At 40.0% G+C, this 16,646-nt stretch overlaps 1 protein-coding gene across 3 annotated transcripts in view; it reads left to right on the top strand.

Annotated features, from left to right (window-relative positions):
* The window catches only part of SP1 (Sp1 transcription factor), a 32,966-nt gene extending 16,606 nt beyond the window's left edge, over window positions 1-16,360 (top strand). For all 3 annotated transcript variants that reach the window (XM_089691447.1, XM_089691449.1, XM_089691448.1), the window contains exons 4-6: window positions 801-969; window positions 1,341-1,540; window positions 10,163-16,360. In XM_089691447.1, coding sequence (XP_089547573.1) covers window positions 801-969; window positions 1,341-1,540; window positions 10,163-10,509 — 716 coding nt within the window. In that variant the 3' untranslated portion in view covers window positions 10,510-16,360. The remainder of the gene's footprint in view (window positions 1-800; window positions 970-1,340; window positions 1,541-10,162) is intronic.
* The last annotated feature ends 286 nt before the right edge of the window (window positions 16,361-16,646 follow it).

Raw genomic sequence — 16,646 nt, 5'->3', positions numbered from 1 at the left:
TAAGATGAAACTTGGCAGATCCTGAAATGATTTAGCTACTGTCTTTTGAGTCAGGGAGAGTACATCAGACAGTGGCATAGTATGTACTGAGTACAGTAGGGGAAGTATACAACAAAGTTTTTATAATGAGGAGTTCAGACTGTATAGTTCATTGTATGGAGTGGTGTGCTGTAAATGTTTTAGATAATTATAGTAAAAGATCTCAGTAGCTAAAGCTCAATTTACACCTTGGGGATTGAGACAGGAAAAATACAATTTTGTTCAGGCACTGAACCACGTTAATGATTAGGTATGCAGATAAGAACATCTGATTTTTTTCTCTGACCTGCCTGATCTGCCTACTTATCCTGGGTCAGGAACTCAAATGTTCAGCAGTGGCAAGTTGCTCACTATTAGTCAATCGTCGGATTTTCAAAGGAAGCTCAGCAGGGTAACTCCAAAATAAATTTGAATGCAAAGTTTACCTTAAAGTGTATTCCTCCTACCACTTTTGACTTATGTCTTTTACTTAATATGAGGATGATAAGGTGATGCTCATGCCATTTGTCAACTGCACATTGGTTATGGGAAATTTTTTGATTCCAAAGTAGTGTAGAGATTTTCCGATCACCAAATTGTAGTCATGCAGTTAAGAGATAATCACACTCTTTGCCATCCTAATCATCATAGTCCATTTTGAAGTGAAGTTAAAGGTCCTGGTTCTATTTGTGTATTTTATAAATTGGACCTAATTTTTCAAGCTTGAATTATTTGTATAAGTAAGATAATTTATGCAATTGTTTTTTTTTTCCTCTTCACAGGTGATGCGTGTGGCCATTTAAGTATTCATTCTTCTGGTACTGATGGGCTGCATGTTGATAATACAACTTTGGAGGCAGGTGAGACCAGCCCAGGTACTCCATCCCAACCTGTTAGGCGAACGCGCAGGGAGGCCTGCACATGTCCCTATTGTAAAGACAGTGAGGGAAGGTATGTATTGCAAGAAGATTTTGAATGTTTGCCCTAAAAATGTAATTTTATTTTATCTATCAAATTGTAAATTGTAAAGATCCAGTTGCAAAGTGCCCATATGCTGACCTATTATTAATTGATTTTAAAATGGAAAACGTCTATCTGTTCGATGTTCCCACCTTATGTGAGAGAATTCAGGGTAACAAGGTTACTTTAAAAAGAGCACCTGCAATTTCTCCTTCTGATTTCCAGAACAATTCCATTCAGTAATATTATTCTATTCCTGTTTAACATGTATTGGGCAGAAAGAAATGCTACCATGTTACCATAGAAAACTGGATATGTTTTCAGAGGCTTTCTCAAAGTAAAACTTTGCATAATTTTTTCAGGGGTACCTCTGAGCCAGGGAAGAAAAAACAACATATCTGTCACATCCCGGGCTGTGGTAAAGTATATGGGAAGACCTCTCATCTGCGGGCTCACCTGCGTTGGCACACAGGAGAGAGGCCATTTGCCTGCACCTGGGTGTTCTGTGGTAAACGTTTTACTCGGAGTGATGAATTGCAGAGACACAGGCGCACCCATACTGGTAAGTGGGAAGATACAAGAATATATACATTCATGTTTTTCCTCCCTCCACGTTTTTACTTTTGAAGTGAAGATGTTTGCTGTCTTTAACTAGTTTTCCGGTTGCTGTGGCACAGTATGTTGGTCAGAGTGAAGCAGGCACACTTTAAATAAGAACTTTAGGAAAAACCTTTTTTTCTGTGTAAGTGCTGGTGGTTTGATACCTTCAGCAAAGATCTTTTTCATTTTTTCTCCGAGTCCATCTTCTCTAAGAAAATTGAGGTGCATTATATGAATCACAGGCTTCCTTGCCTGTGACATCCGCTTTTTAGGACCGGTGGCCACTATGCCCTGTATTTCCTGAGCCACTGGTCTGTTTTACCGTGATCAGGGGTGCAATTCCATCCCTGCTCGCTGAAGTGGTCAGACCCAGGAGTATCATACTCCCAGTCTGAACCACCCATTGATGCATTTGTCATTAGACAGACAGGAGACTCCTGGTCTGTCCCGCCTCCCATGACCTCATTTACTGACTGACAGACCAGGAGTCTCCTCCCCTCTCTCAGCAACCCAGTGAAGATTAACACTATGCAGGTGAGTATTCAAGCTCATTTAGTGCAAGAAATACACTCCTAATGTACCCGCCCACATTCACGCCCATCCATGCACTTCCTTTTCACTCTACAGCTATGCTTGATGGGAACTGTAGTTTCTCATAGCTGTAGAGCAGGGGTGTCCATACTATGGCCCTCCAGGTGTTGAGGAACTGCAAGTCCCATGAGGCCTTGCAAGACTCTTGACATCCACAAGCAAAACAACCAGAGGCATGATGGGACTTGTAGTACTTCAACAGCTGGAGGACCATAGTTTGGACACCCCTGCTGTAGAGTAAGAAAGTAGGATGTGATGTGTCCCTGGATTTCCACCTCCTCTTTCTGCTCAGAGAAGCTGCAATTTTTTGAAATTTTTGATATCACAAATATTGAATTCCAAATTTCTCCTAAATGGTTAACCTTATAAATAAGCTACTAAAAGCTTATTCGTTTGCATAGGTCAGTGTACTTATTGCAGTTTATGTGGTATCCCAGAGTTGTTCTTTAAGGCATAGTGTACTTGAGGTCAGTTAAAAAGAAAACTAGTATATTTGCATTGAGAATATATTTTTTCCAACGGTTTAAATGCTTTGTAGATGAATGGTAAATAAAATACAGATAATGAGAAAATTGGGTGTGACCAGCTTGGCACAATGAGACAGCACGAGTAAAAGTGTACAATTTACATATTATAATTTACATAATATAATCTATTAGTTGGCCGATTCTTTTTTTGATGAATCTGATAAAAACCTCAAAAGTTTGGTGTATAATTTAGTTAATATGTAAATGTTCTTTATATCTCTATGCAGTGGTAAATATAAGCAGCTATATGGTTGGGGAACAAAATATCTAATCCACTCTCAGAATAACAGACAGAGGAGATACAGTATACATACTACTGGAGGTTGAATCTGGTACATACACTGCTCAAAGATATTAAAGGAACACTTTGAAAACACGTCAGATCTCAATGGGGAAAAATATCATGCTGGATATCTATACTGATATAGACTGGGTAATGTGTTAGGAACGTAAGGATGCCCCATTGTTTGAAATGAAAATTATCAACCTACAGAGGACTGAATTCAAAGACACCCCCGAAAATCAAAATGAAAAAAATTATGCAGCAGGCTCGTCCATTTTGCTGAAATTTTATTGCAGCAACTCAAAATGGTACTCAGTAGTTTGTATGGCCCCCTAGGTGCTTCTATGCATGCCTGACAATGTCGGGGGGCATGTTCCTAATGAGACAACGGATGGTGTCCTGGGGTATTTCCTCCCAGATCTGGACCAGGGCATCACTGAGCTCCTGGACAGTCTGAGGTGCAACCTGGCGGTGCTGGATGGACCGAAACATGATATCCCAGAGGTGTTCTATTGGATTTAGGTCAGACAAGCATGGGGGCCATTCATTTGTATCAATTCCTTCATCCTCCAGGAACTTTCTGCATACTCTTGCCACATGAGGCCGGGCATTGTCGTGCACCAGGAGGAACCTGGGACCCACTGCACCAGTGTAGGCTCTGATAATAGGTTCAAGGATTTTATCCGATACCTAATTGCAGTCAGGGTGCCATTGTCTAGCCCAGTGGTCGGCAAGCCGCGGCTCGCAAGCCACATGCGGCTCTTTACACAGTTTAATGTGGCTCTTCTGTGTGCCGGGCGCCCGCTCCCCTCCCTCCTCTCGGGCGGCCGCCCCAAAAGTCAGGACTCTGCAGCTAGCCCAGCAATGGGCAAACTACGGCCCGGCGGACCTTTTAATCCGGCCCGCGGAGCGTGGCAAACATTGGCTGTCAGGATGTAGGCGGGGCAGCGTGACGAACTCCTGTCCTCTCACAGTCCTCCCTGAAGACCGGAACGGCGCGGGAACACGGCGAGAGGAACGCGCGGAGCAAAGGTAAGTGAATTGACACAATATGGGGAATGAATTGCTATATGAGGGATGAATTACTATGGGGGATGAATTACTATAGGGGGGATGAATTACTATAGGGGGGATGAATTACTATATGGGGGATGAATTACTATATGGGGGATGAATTACTATGGGGGATGAATTACTATATGGGGGATGTATTTTCAGTTTTAAAAATGTGGCTCTCAAAATAAATTTCAATCGTGGTTTTGGCGAGATTTGGCTCAGTTGAAAAAAAAGGTTGCCCACCACTGGTCTAGCCTGTAGAGGTCTGTGCATCCCTCCATGTGTATGCCTCCCCAGACCATCACTGACCCACCACCAAAACGCTCATGCTGAACAATTTTACAGGCAGCGTAACATTCTCTATGGCTTCTCCATAACCTTTCTGTCAAATGTGCTCCAGATGAACCTGCTCTCATCTGTGAAATGCACAGGGTGCCAGTGGCAGACCTGCCAATTCTAGTGTTCAATGGTAAATGCCAATCGAGCTCTATGGTGCCGGGCAGTGAGCACAGGACCCACTAGAGGACATCTGGCCCTCAGCCCACCCTCATGAAGTCTGTTTCTGACTGTTTGATCCTGGTGTCTGAAGCCGAAACGTCTGCGTTCCTCTTTTGAACTTCAGGAAGGTGGCAAAGTCTGATTATTTTTTTATATATATGTATATATATATGTACATACATATATACATATATACATACATACATACATACATACATACATACATACATACATACATACAAATCTTATTGGCACTTAGGTGTCACTTCCAGCCTGGAAGCTGCTCTGTCTTTTCAGATGCTAATGGATGAGCTCATGTCTCTGAATACCTATGACTGATTATATCTTTAATAAGAAGAAATGAAACTACATTTACAATTACATATTGCTACAGATCCCATCTCAGTCCAATCACTTGAATCCCACATCTATGTTACAGTTACTTTGCCTAGTGTGAGTGCAGTCAATTCAGTCTCAGAAATTTTTATGTGCCTTTCATTGGGTCTTGACCAGAATCTGTTATCACCCTAAAGAGGCAGGTATCAGCATTATCCATCCTTTTTCATAGGCCTCTGGCTTTGCACTCCATTGTGAAAACCTATATTCAAGGTATGTCTTGTGTTAGCCCCTCTTGCTGCACCCTGTGCTTCCCAGGGACCTTAATTTAGTTTTCTCTGCCCTTTGAACCTATCAGGTTTCAGTGTTCCATCTGAGTGAGGATATTCATTGGGACCTCGCAAGGGGAACCCTGCTTCAAATTTCACCATTTCATGCTGGATCAGGAACTTGTTTGCACGAGTATATGTTCTTAAACCTCTCCTCCTGAGCTGTTGTGTGCCCATTCCACCAGATCTGTAGGAGTTTCCTGGGCTTTGAGGCACCAAGACTCTGTTGACCAACTGAGAAAGGCTGCCACCTGGTCTTCTGTTCATGCTTTCTGAATATTTTCCCAGGTACAGTAGATGTCCAAACTTTTTCAGATGTAGCTTTTGGCTGCAAGATTTTTGTCTCTAAGAAAAGAGGCAATACATGGCATCTGTGGATAACCAAGAAAGCAAACTAGATTCTCATGGACAGAAACTCTGTCCAGCCATTTCTGCAGTCCACATATCAGGAGTGGACAACTAGCAGGCGGGTTATCTCAGCCAGCACCACTTAGACCAAGGGTGTAGATGTCCAAACTTTTTCAGATGTAGCTTTTGGCTGCAAGATTTTTGCAGTGGCTCTCTAAGCTTGGGTACTTGACCCCTGTTGTTTTTTGGCCTGTTAGTACAATTCCGTTTTTGTCTAGTTATTGCTCACCCCTTGTATTTATTGCCTGGGGATGTCCCATGGTATATGAATTTTGTGTCTTGTGCTGTATGACTAAGATGAGAAGAATTTTGACTTGCTTGTAAATGCCAGATCTTGGAGTACAGGACACAGGACATCCTCCCTAACTCTCCTTGTTTACTTTGCATTGCTTGCTAAACAAAACTGAGGACTCCCACAGTAGAGTGGGGTTATACAGTGGGCATAGAAAAGAATCGCCTACTTACCCCTTTAAAATAGTCCCATTACGTTGCTTTGCAGCCTCAAATGAAAACACTGTTTTTTGTTTTATCCAGATATATTCACGCAGTGCAATTTATAACATCCAAGTGAAAGATATAGCACCAAGATGTCAGGAAAAAATAAAATTAAAAAACAGAATCACTGAGTTGGAAAAAGGATCACCTCCCCCTCCTAAAAATGACTTGTAAACTCAATTGGGTGTAGCTAATCGCCTTCTGATTGGCACACAAATCCATTTGACTTTAAACTGGGATTAGCTGTGGTCATTTTGATTTAGCTCAGCATGAAAAGAGATTTCCTGGAGCATTTCAGTCCTGGGTAGCACTACTACTACTACTGAAGCAAACCATCAACTGTGGGTGGCAAGGCACTGTTAAAAGATCTCCAGCATAAAGTGGACAGGCACAACTCAGGAGATGGATACGAAAAAAAAAAAAATCAAAGGCTTTATCAATGCCTAACAGCACAGTGAAGTCTATTAAGAGGTAGAAGGTATTTGGTGCAACACAGACCCTCCCTGGATCAGGACATTGCCCCAAACTGGATGAAAGAGCCAGAAGGAAACTGTTTAGAGAGGCTACCAAGAGGCCTACAGCAACTCTGAAGCAGTTGCAGGAATTTATGACAGAGTGGTCATTGTGTGCATATGACAACAATATCACAAATTCTCCATAAATGTGGCTTATATTGGAGAGTTGCAAGAAAAAAGCTACTCCACAAGCCAGGCCACATGTAGTCATGACTGAGCTTTGCCAAAACACACCTTGAAGATTCTGAGGCCACATGGAAAAATGTGTTCTTGTCAAATGAGTCTAAAATTGAATTATTTGGCCTCAAAACTAAATGATATGTCTGCTGGAAATCCAATACAGCTCACCATTCAAAAACCATTCCTACAAGAAAGCATGGAGGTGGTGGTATCCTGTTATGGGGGCGTTTATCTGCAAAAGGGAGTGGAGCGCTTGTCAGGATAGAAGGAAAAGTGGATGGGGCAAAATACTATCAAATTCATAAGGAAAATCTGCTGCCCTCTGCAAGAAAGCTGTCAAAGGGAAGAAGATTTACCTTCCAGCATGACCATGACCCAAAGCACACAGCAAAAATTACAACACAATGTCCTTGTCCTAGGCCATTGAATGTCCTTCAATGGCCTAGTCAGAGCCCAGACTTAAACCCCATTAAAAAATCTGTGGAATGACTTGAAGACTGCAGTCCACAAACGGTCACCATCAAATTTAACTGAACTTGAGCAGTTCTGCAAAGAATAGTAGGCAAATATTGCAAAATCAATAGAGACCTATCCCAACAGGCTAAAGGCTGTGATTAAAGCAAAAAGTGGTTCTACAAAATACTGACACAAGGGGTGATCCTTTTCCAACTCAGTGACTCTGTTTTTAAATTTTTTAAAAAAAAATTGTTCTGACACGTTAGCGTTATATCTTTCGCTTGGATGTTATAAGTTGCACTACGTAAATAGAGCTGGTTAAAGCAAAAACTGTGTCTGGCTTCATTTCAGGTTTCAAAGCAACAAAAAGTGATTTTAAAGGTGGGGGGATTATTTTCTATACCCACTGTAGGGGGTAGTGTCCTCAAAAGTTTGCAAGTGTCCAATCAACTGAAGGTACAGACCTTTAACCCATGCTGTATGAATAAGTTGCCTGTGTCCTGTACTGTACTCCAAGACAACCCAAAATTTGATATTTTCTTTTACTTTCAATGCTAATAGTAAAAAGAACAAATAAAGAGGGTGAATCTCCCTTAAGGGGGGGCAAAGGGCAATAAAAACTGACCTGTTCTAATCCCTCTCCACTTCAAAACAAAAGAAAACATTTTGCCTTTAGTTATACTTAAAGATTTCATAGTTCATCCAAGTCCTATACTTGGATGGGTGCCAATGCGCTTGTAATTTCACAACGAGACAGCGATTGTCATACACCTCCTTTTTTCTTTTACAAAAGTATTTTTTACATACAAGGCAATATAATAACATCAAAGGTAATTAATGAGAGAAAAAAAAATTAATATGGACCGTTAGACCAATGACAGCAAAGACAGTGTAAAACAAGATAATCGTCATTACAGCAATAACATATAAAGCCAGTACAGCCAAGATACGGGTGCCCAGTTGCACAGAGGATCGCTGGAACTTGTGGGGTCTGCACCCTGTGATTGATCTGTATCACCCACAACTCGAGGGAGGAGGTGGTACAAGCTTGTGGGCCAAAAACCCATGAAGACCCAAGACCAAAAATACAGTTCGTAATAAAGAGAGAGGGGGGATAGAAAAGGAGGGTCCCGCAGGAGACCACCACATTGACACAGCTGGAAGCTACAACAGCATCATCAGGTTGAAATCAAAGGGGTCCAGGTTCAGATCGGCGTTGTATGTGATCCGCGGTTCCCATTGAGTGTCGTTCAGGAAGGAAGTGAGCTTCTTGTGCACCATAGCCCCCATGAGTCGACGCTTGACCTTGGCTAAGTGGAGGAACTTTTGACAAGGCATGGGCCTTGACCAGTGTTTAATCAGCCACCAGGAAAACAGCCCATCTATCTCCGCTAGTTTTTGTACAAAGCCGCTGTAGGTTTATGCAATAGAGCCTCCCATGGATTAAGTGCCAAGGACCACAGCTAGGACAGTTCTAATCCGGCTGTATACCTGAGACCAGAAAGTGATCACTTTGGGGCAAGTCTACTAAATATGAAGTAAGGTACCTGTTCTCTACTGCCCCTAAAGCACATTGGGGATGCATTGGTGACAAACGGACACGAGATCAGGGGTCATATACCAACAAGAGAACAATTTAGACTAGTGGTGCCCCAAAATGAAAATTCTAGTGCTGAAACCAAAAATTCAGGATGCACTTGGCCAGAAACCGAAACGGAAATGGACAGTTTTTAAAAATTAATATGTTTTTCAAACGCAATTTTTTTGGAAAAAAAATACACTTTTAATGATTAAAAAAAAACACAATATATACCCCAATTTTTTTATACAATATGAAAGATGATGTTACGCCGAGTAAATAGATACCCAACAAGTCATGCTTTAAAATTGCGCACGCTCGTGGAATGGCGTCAAACTGCAGTACTTAAAAAATCTCCATGGGTGACGCTTTAAAAATTTCTACAGGTTACCAGTGTAACGTTACAGAGGAGGTCTAGTGCTAAAATTATTGCTGTTGCTCAGGTGTTTGTGGCGATACCTCACGTGTGCTCTGAACACCGTTTACATATGTGAGTGTGGCCTACGTATGTGTTCGCCACTATGCACGGGGGAAGAGGGTTATTTAAAAAATTTTTTTTTTTTTTGACACGGTCTCTTTAAAAAAAACAAACAAAAAGTATCACTTTTATTCCTATCACAAGTAATGCATGCATCCCTTGTGATAGAAATGAGCAGTAATAGGTCCTCTTTATGGAGAGATATGGGGTCAGTGTTCTTCCAAGTTGCTTGATCTACCCAGCCTCCTTTTCATTTGTTTACAAAGCTCACATGACCCCCTCCCTGCCTGATCTGTTTAGTCAAGGGCAGAAAGAATGTCAAATCAAACAGCTTCTGCAGTGCTTTATTTTAAGGAACCCACAGTGCTCTGTTAATCCTCTGTCATGGGCGCTCCCTGTATTTGTAAAACAAAGCTTATAAGCTGATCTCCAGGCAAACCGCTAAATATGCACATGTAATGCATATAGGAGAGTTTTTACCTGCTAGGGATTTTTATTTCTGTCAACTGATACTTATATTTGTCACTCTACATTCTTCCTATTGGTTTGTCTGTTGTTGGCATATGAGCACTGAAGTACATTTGATTGGTTTCTTGTACTGCCCTGCCCACTCCCAGTCTGAGCTGTTCTGTACAAGATCTTGCAAAATACTGACACCAAGTTACATTTAGGTACTTCTTTTTGCATGAACTGTTGTACTATTAAAGCTGAACTCCAGGTAGATATACTGTATTAGACATCAAATATAAGATGGACCTCCAAACCAGATGTTTAGCTGCACCTTCATGAACACATATGGTGTCCTTGTTTTATTGAAGCTGTGATTAATAATGCCAATATTTGTGTGCCCTAGGTGAAAAGAAATTTATGTGTCCAGAGTGTCCAAAGCGATTTATGAGGAGTGATCACTTATCCAAGCACATCAAGACACACACAAACAAGAAAGGTCAAGCTGGCCCCATAGCAATGACAACTGTGCCAATGGAAACTGGGACAGGCTCAGATGGCAGCACTGCGTCCACTCCCACTCCACAGGCCCTCATCACCACCAACATGGTTGCCATGGAAGCAATATCACCTGAAGGCATTGCGCGGCTTGCCAGCAGTGGCATTAACGTCATGCAAGTTGCAGACCTGCAGTCCATAAATATCAGTGGCAATGGCTTCTCAGAGCCATTGTTCAGGCAGGACTGTAAATAGCTGTGGAATATGTTTGGGTCTGGGGTGGCTTAAAAAGCGTAAAGATGGGTCCAAAAGGTTGTATATGGAATGTGTTTAAATCTCTATTTTGATATGAAAGTTTGTGCCAATGTATCTTCCCAACCTGGAAGTCTCCTACTCTGTAGCATCTTTTTTTTTTTTCCCTAAATACTGCAGTTATAACCATATATTTTGGCTTTCTTCTGGGCTTCCAAGGGCTCCACAAATTTTTTCATAGGGAGACTTCCATGTATTTAAACCTTGATCTGTTGTGGAAGGATGGACTTGCCTGCTTGATACAAAGGCTGCCAGCCAGCTATTGGAAAGCCTTGGTCTGTTAAGATTGTTGTAAAGAAGTTATGCCAGAACGGATCTATTCTTCCTTCTTTCCTTTTTTTTGTTTTATAATATAAAATATATATATTAAATATTTTCTATTTTTCTTACATTTTCAGAAACAATGGAGAAAAAAACATTAAGGTACACCTGTAGCTGTTGAGCCTTGATACTTCTTATCAATGCAATACATTTTTAACAAAAACTATATAGAGAGAATATTAAAATGAAACCTTAACAGTAAACACAAATGCCAAAAAAATGTAATTTAACAAGTGCTTAGACCAAAACTCGCTGTGGTCATCCTGCCTAGCCTTGCTACTTAAACCACAACTTTGCTCTGCTGTGACATGAACTGGTTGCATTTTACAGTGAATTTTTGATGTTGTATTTTGTCAAATTGAGTAGTTGTTTTGTTCTTGGTTGCCCTGCTTCACATCCGGGACCTCACAATCCTCGTCCACACATTCCCATTAAGCAAGGAATGACTATTCCTGGAAATCTGAGTAGTATTGTGCTCCATCAGAATGGTGTTTTTATTTTAAACACAAATGCATGTCTGGGTTTACTTATGGTATAGGCCGAGTTCAGGCCAAAAAATTATTCTCTGTGTGATGTATAATCACATACTGTTGCATATTTGACACTTCAGTACTGTGATAGTTCAGCTAGTCACTTCTCGTGCTGCTAGTTGAAAAATGTATGATATTTTAAGTTTTCTTCACCAAAACTGCAGGAAAGGTGAAGCTATTGGCCATAGTAGTTAGTGTATGTTAGGACAAAAAAAAAAACACTCAGCACATCTGTCCTGTATATGCACATTTCCCCGGGTTTTATCCATTATAAATACTACAGGTACAGAAAAAAAACTGTTGAACTTCCAAAAATTCAATGTGCTCCTAATTTCCTTTGAACTGACAACATAGTGCCTCTACTGCAGGCTTGTCAGCTGTGCCCAGTTCTCTTTGCTAGACTACCATACACCACCCCTTCTCATCTCAGTAATAAAAGGGAAGCAGTTCTGTAGTTTAGAGTTGGAGAACTCAAGCAGGGCTGATACCTTTTGAGGTTTTAGTGCAGGAGAGGTGTTGTCAGCTCAAACAAGAAGTTAGAATACTGGATTTCTGGCAAGTAAACAAGTATTTTTCAGTACTGCATAGTTTTTTAAAGGATAAAATGTATTGCAGCGATACTGAAAAGATTACATTTTTCCCCAACCTACACTTTAAAAGTTGTTTCCTTCTCCCTTTGAACAAAAGTTTAAATCTATTTGGTGGCCAGAAGCAGTGGTTTCTTGTTTGCTTTGGTTCTCATCAATAAACAGCCATTACAAGACATTTTTATTCTTGGGCATCTAGTCTGAACTGTTGCAAACCACAGAGGGTTGGATCAGTACAATTATTTTATGCGTGTAACATGTGATTCCATGTGTGTAAACTAAAATAACAGTAATACTTCTATTCTTAGGGATCCAAAACTAAAATAAATGTATGGCTAATGTGTATATAACATAAATCTTATTCATCTCTACTTTCCAAATCAGAAAATCATAATTACATTGGTTTCAAATGAGTCTCCCAGGCCTCAATGTAGTGTTAAGCATCAAAATACATATTGGGTTATAGTGCAGATAGTAACGGTGTGTTTACTAACCTACAGCAACCAATTAAAAATGGCTAACAACACATCACACCACTGTTTTTCCCACCATACAAAATATACCCAGTGGTGATGCAGACATCCACCAACTACAGATGGCTGCACTCCGTGGAGGCCTATAATGAGATCTTCTGTGGCACATCCAAGACCATTGCCCACAATGGCTTGGTCCTGTCATTAATTGCACTGTGCCCTATACTGAATGTCTAAGTCTGGCTGAACATTTTTTCCTGGCTTAATCTGTGATAAAGATTTAACTTCAATTTCTGTTGCAGCCTGTCACTAAGTGTAGTAGACCGTATGTTGCGTAATGTGCAGTAAAAAGCTTGACAGCGTTCCTGACATTGAATGTTCATGATTGACACATGAAATGTGACTTGTCAGCTTGTGTTGTTGGGCACAACCTTGTTTTCTTCTCCTTGTTGCCTTCCCGCTGTCAGTGGTGATGATTCTTTTATAGAGGTTACTCTAGTGTAAATACTTTTTTTTTTTCTTTTGGAAATTGTATTTGGTGGGGGTTTCCACCTACATATTTTTATATATTCACATATAGCCTACTCATATGAAGAGAAATGTATTTTTATACAGTTGCATACCCCAGGGATTTTCTGTCTTGTATTCTGGTTACAGAATGTAGAGAGAGGTTTGCTGGTGTCATTAGGGCATGCTGTAAGGATGAATCTGCAGGTATTGAATCAATGTCTTGTTCACTGTAGACATGGTTATAGTGTTTGATATTGTTTGTTTCCCTTGTTTGTTAATACCGCTGATATGCACAGAATGATTTAAACTATAAAGCCCAATCGTGTTTCTTCCGACTTGTCCATTTTTTTTTTCTTTCCCACTTTGTGACTGTGCCTTAAGCTATCATTATTGGCTAGACCATAAATGATTACTAGATGATTTTCTTTGTTTTTCTAATGAAATCGTATGGGTTATAAAAATGATATATGCATTAGTAACAAATTTAAACATTTAATATGCATCTGTCTTCTAAAACCAATAGATTTGGCTGTGTGATATTCCACATCTATCTCATCTACTTTTTTTATTATATATATTTTTTAACATATATAAATTAAACTGCAAATGCAATGTAAAAGTATTCATTGTCAAACTGCTACTCTCCAGTTCTGTGATAGATCAGGGTAATCAATGACCTAAAACGTCATCTGAAATATCCACCTTCTGTAGATCATTTACATCATTAACACTCATGATCACACCAGCCATCTTTCCTGTCTAGTCACCCATGACACTAGCCTTTTCACGGGGAACAAAAGTCTGTGCTGCCAAAATCTATCCTGGGTGATTGATTTTACTCCTGAGATCTATTGGTCTGTAGATGTCTGCACAGATCAGGAATAGCTAACAATTGATTTAATACTAACCTGTCCAGTATTGGATCACGATCATGCTGGATCAAACAGTTGTCTCTGAGGGAACTGCAAGTCGAAGTGTGGTTCATCCTCTCTGACTAGATGACTCGAAGTTCAAGTTAGTGTTCATGTAACTCCAGTTTGCCTTCCATCTGTTTGTGAAAGGGATTTACTTGAGATAGCTCTTCTCTGTTGAAACTGGTCTCGGTGCTGTTTAATTTAGCTAGTGCTTATGTCAAGGTGGTCATCTGCTTTTACATCTTTATTGTACAGATAAAATGATCTCTCCAGGCACATTCTAAGGTGTTCCCTTCTGTCTGCACTGGTAGTGGTGTTTTGTTTTTTTTGCAAAACCATATATAATAGCAGAGAGTATAGACTGTTTTGGTTTTCCCTCCCCATTATGGGTGCCAGATTGGGATGTTTAGAATCCATTCTAGATGTCCACTGAGCAGACCTTTTACATCAGAGTTTGAAAGGGTATTTATCAGAAAAGCACACACAAGCTTTTGATTGAAGCATTTGCTTACTGCATCAAGATAATCACAGCATACAGTTACTAGTCATGTTTGAAGCTACATACTCCTTGCTTGAGGAACACAATTCTAAGGGGCGATGGATGTATTTCTGCCTCCTAATATATATATATGTAGCACTGTAGACTGTATCCTGGGATATACATGGCTCCAAAATATGCCCTGAATAAAGTTAGGTGGCTACAGTCTCTAAGCTTAGTCCTAACCTAATTATTTATTATACATTAAATGTATACTTTTTGGAAAATATAGGTGAAATAGAAAAGTTTGTTGCTGCTACCGGTTTATGTTTTGTTACAGCCCTCTTTCCAACATGTTTTACAGTATGAAGAAAATATCTTTAAAAAGAGAGGAAATGCTGTTGCATGGTATTTTCCCTGCAGTCTTTTTGCATATCACATTATGATAACTTTGTGTTCTTCCTCCTTATTATTCAGAAGTGTTTTATCTAGATCAAGTGTGTGGAAGTAAACAAAATAAGGCAGAATAAGGGGCCAGAATCACACAATTCCATTTTTTAAAAAGCACATTGGATACCTGTCTCTTCCTCCTGGGTTTTACCCAGCCTTGCATTGTTTTGAGTCTGCAGTGCATGTTGTCCACGAATTCACATCATAGCAGCATATGATATAATATAATGTCTTGCAGAAAAGCTTGCATAGAAAGAAAATCAGACCATATATTGGGGAAATTGTAGGTGCCCATGCCAGTAGGTCATGTTGAAAATTTTCAAGTCCATTTGAAATTCATTAAAAAAAAAAATCTAATGATTTAGAAAATCAGTCACAATATAGTGCAACATCATCCATAAATTCCATGTGCCACATGGTTTTATGATCATTATTCTGGTTTTCCTCCATGACAGCCACTGATGGCTTAATGCTCCTCAGTGAAATAGATCTTCAGAGACAATAGATTCAGACAGCAGAGCTGAGCATACCTCAAAAGCCCCATATAATGGCCAGGGTTCCGTTAGGCAGTATTGACATCCGTGTTGTCTGTCTCTAGAAATATACTTAACCCTGCACCTTGAAACGGTGAGAGCATAGTTTTCATGTGAACCCAGGTACTGCAGGAAAAGCCTGAGTACAGGCACCCATCTGGAAAAGAAATTAGAGATGCCGTTGCTTAAAAGTGTGAGCTGTCATCTCATATTTGCTTTACAACTTTGTAAGTCACTGGCATGCAGGTCTGGCTGTGACTCAGTATAGTAGTATGGCAAGGATGATGGCCTTCAAACTAGCACATTTCAATTCAACAATGGAAGGTTTTGTGTATTTGTTTGGTTAAAAGATGGACAAATCTTTACAGGAAACCAAAGTTATATGGTGTATGGAAACTGTTTTGATATGCAGGGCTTGTATAGCGTTTGATCAACTGTGGCATCTATGGTATCTAAGCTGCCGAAATTGCTTATATTTTTTCATGCTGGCATGGTAAATATGTTTTCTAAAACTGGTCTTTAGAATCGTTATATCTTACAATTTCTTGGAAACAACTGGCAGCTGTAAAGTGTAACCTAACTATTGTATATTACAGAGCTGTTCAGTTGATTACAAACCAGATTTATTTTCCATATTGTTTTGGGGCAAGCAAATATTTAGTTGTACAATCCCAGCACTTTCTTGCAGTATGTCCTTTGTGTCTTGTATTTGGGACAGTTTGGATGCTTCAAACTTTCAGCTTCTCTGCAATCTCTGGGAGCATTGAGCAGTGCCTGACTCTTCGTTAACACTGGCAATAACCGAAATCAACACTTTAATAACATACTTTTTACCTAGTAACGTTTGTTTCTGATTCTTTTTTAATTGCTGATGTAATAAGATTGGAAGCATTTTTAAACCAATTCTTTTGTACAAAGATGACAATTACTGTAGTTTATAACTCATTTGTAAACCCATTTACATTTTCATTTTTAATAAAGTGTCGAGTTGTATCAGACCTTTTAAGTGTTGTCTTTATTTTATTCTAAACTATTTCTCTGGAAATGTCTGATTTTACTCTTTGGCCTTGCCTTTTGTTTAATGAAATTAGTGACATGATGCATTTAGTCGTTTGTTAATCATAGCCTTGACCATTTATTTTTACTCCTTATGGAGGGGCATATCCCAGGGGGCCTTCAAGGGCATGACTCCCCCACAAGGCATCACTGCTTTGAACCTGTAGAGTACCCACCAACGACTTGCCCTACACTAGGAATGCTGGAGACCACTGCCCACAGGAGTCG

This window comes from Staurois parvus, unplaced genomic scaffold (assembly GCF_062004578.1).
Source record: "Staurois parvus isolate SC_StPar_1 unplaced genomic scaffold, SC_StPar_1.0 ptg000562l, whole genome shotgun sequence".
Lineage (NCBI taxonomy): Eukaryota > Metazoa > Chordata > Amphibia > Anura > Ranidae > Staurois > Staurois parvus.
Note: the sequence above shows the minus strand (reverse complement) of the source record. Positions and strands in the feature narration are given on the sequence as shown.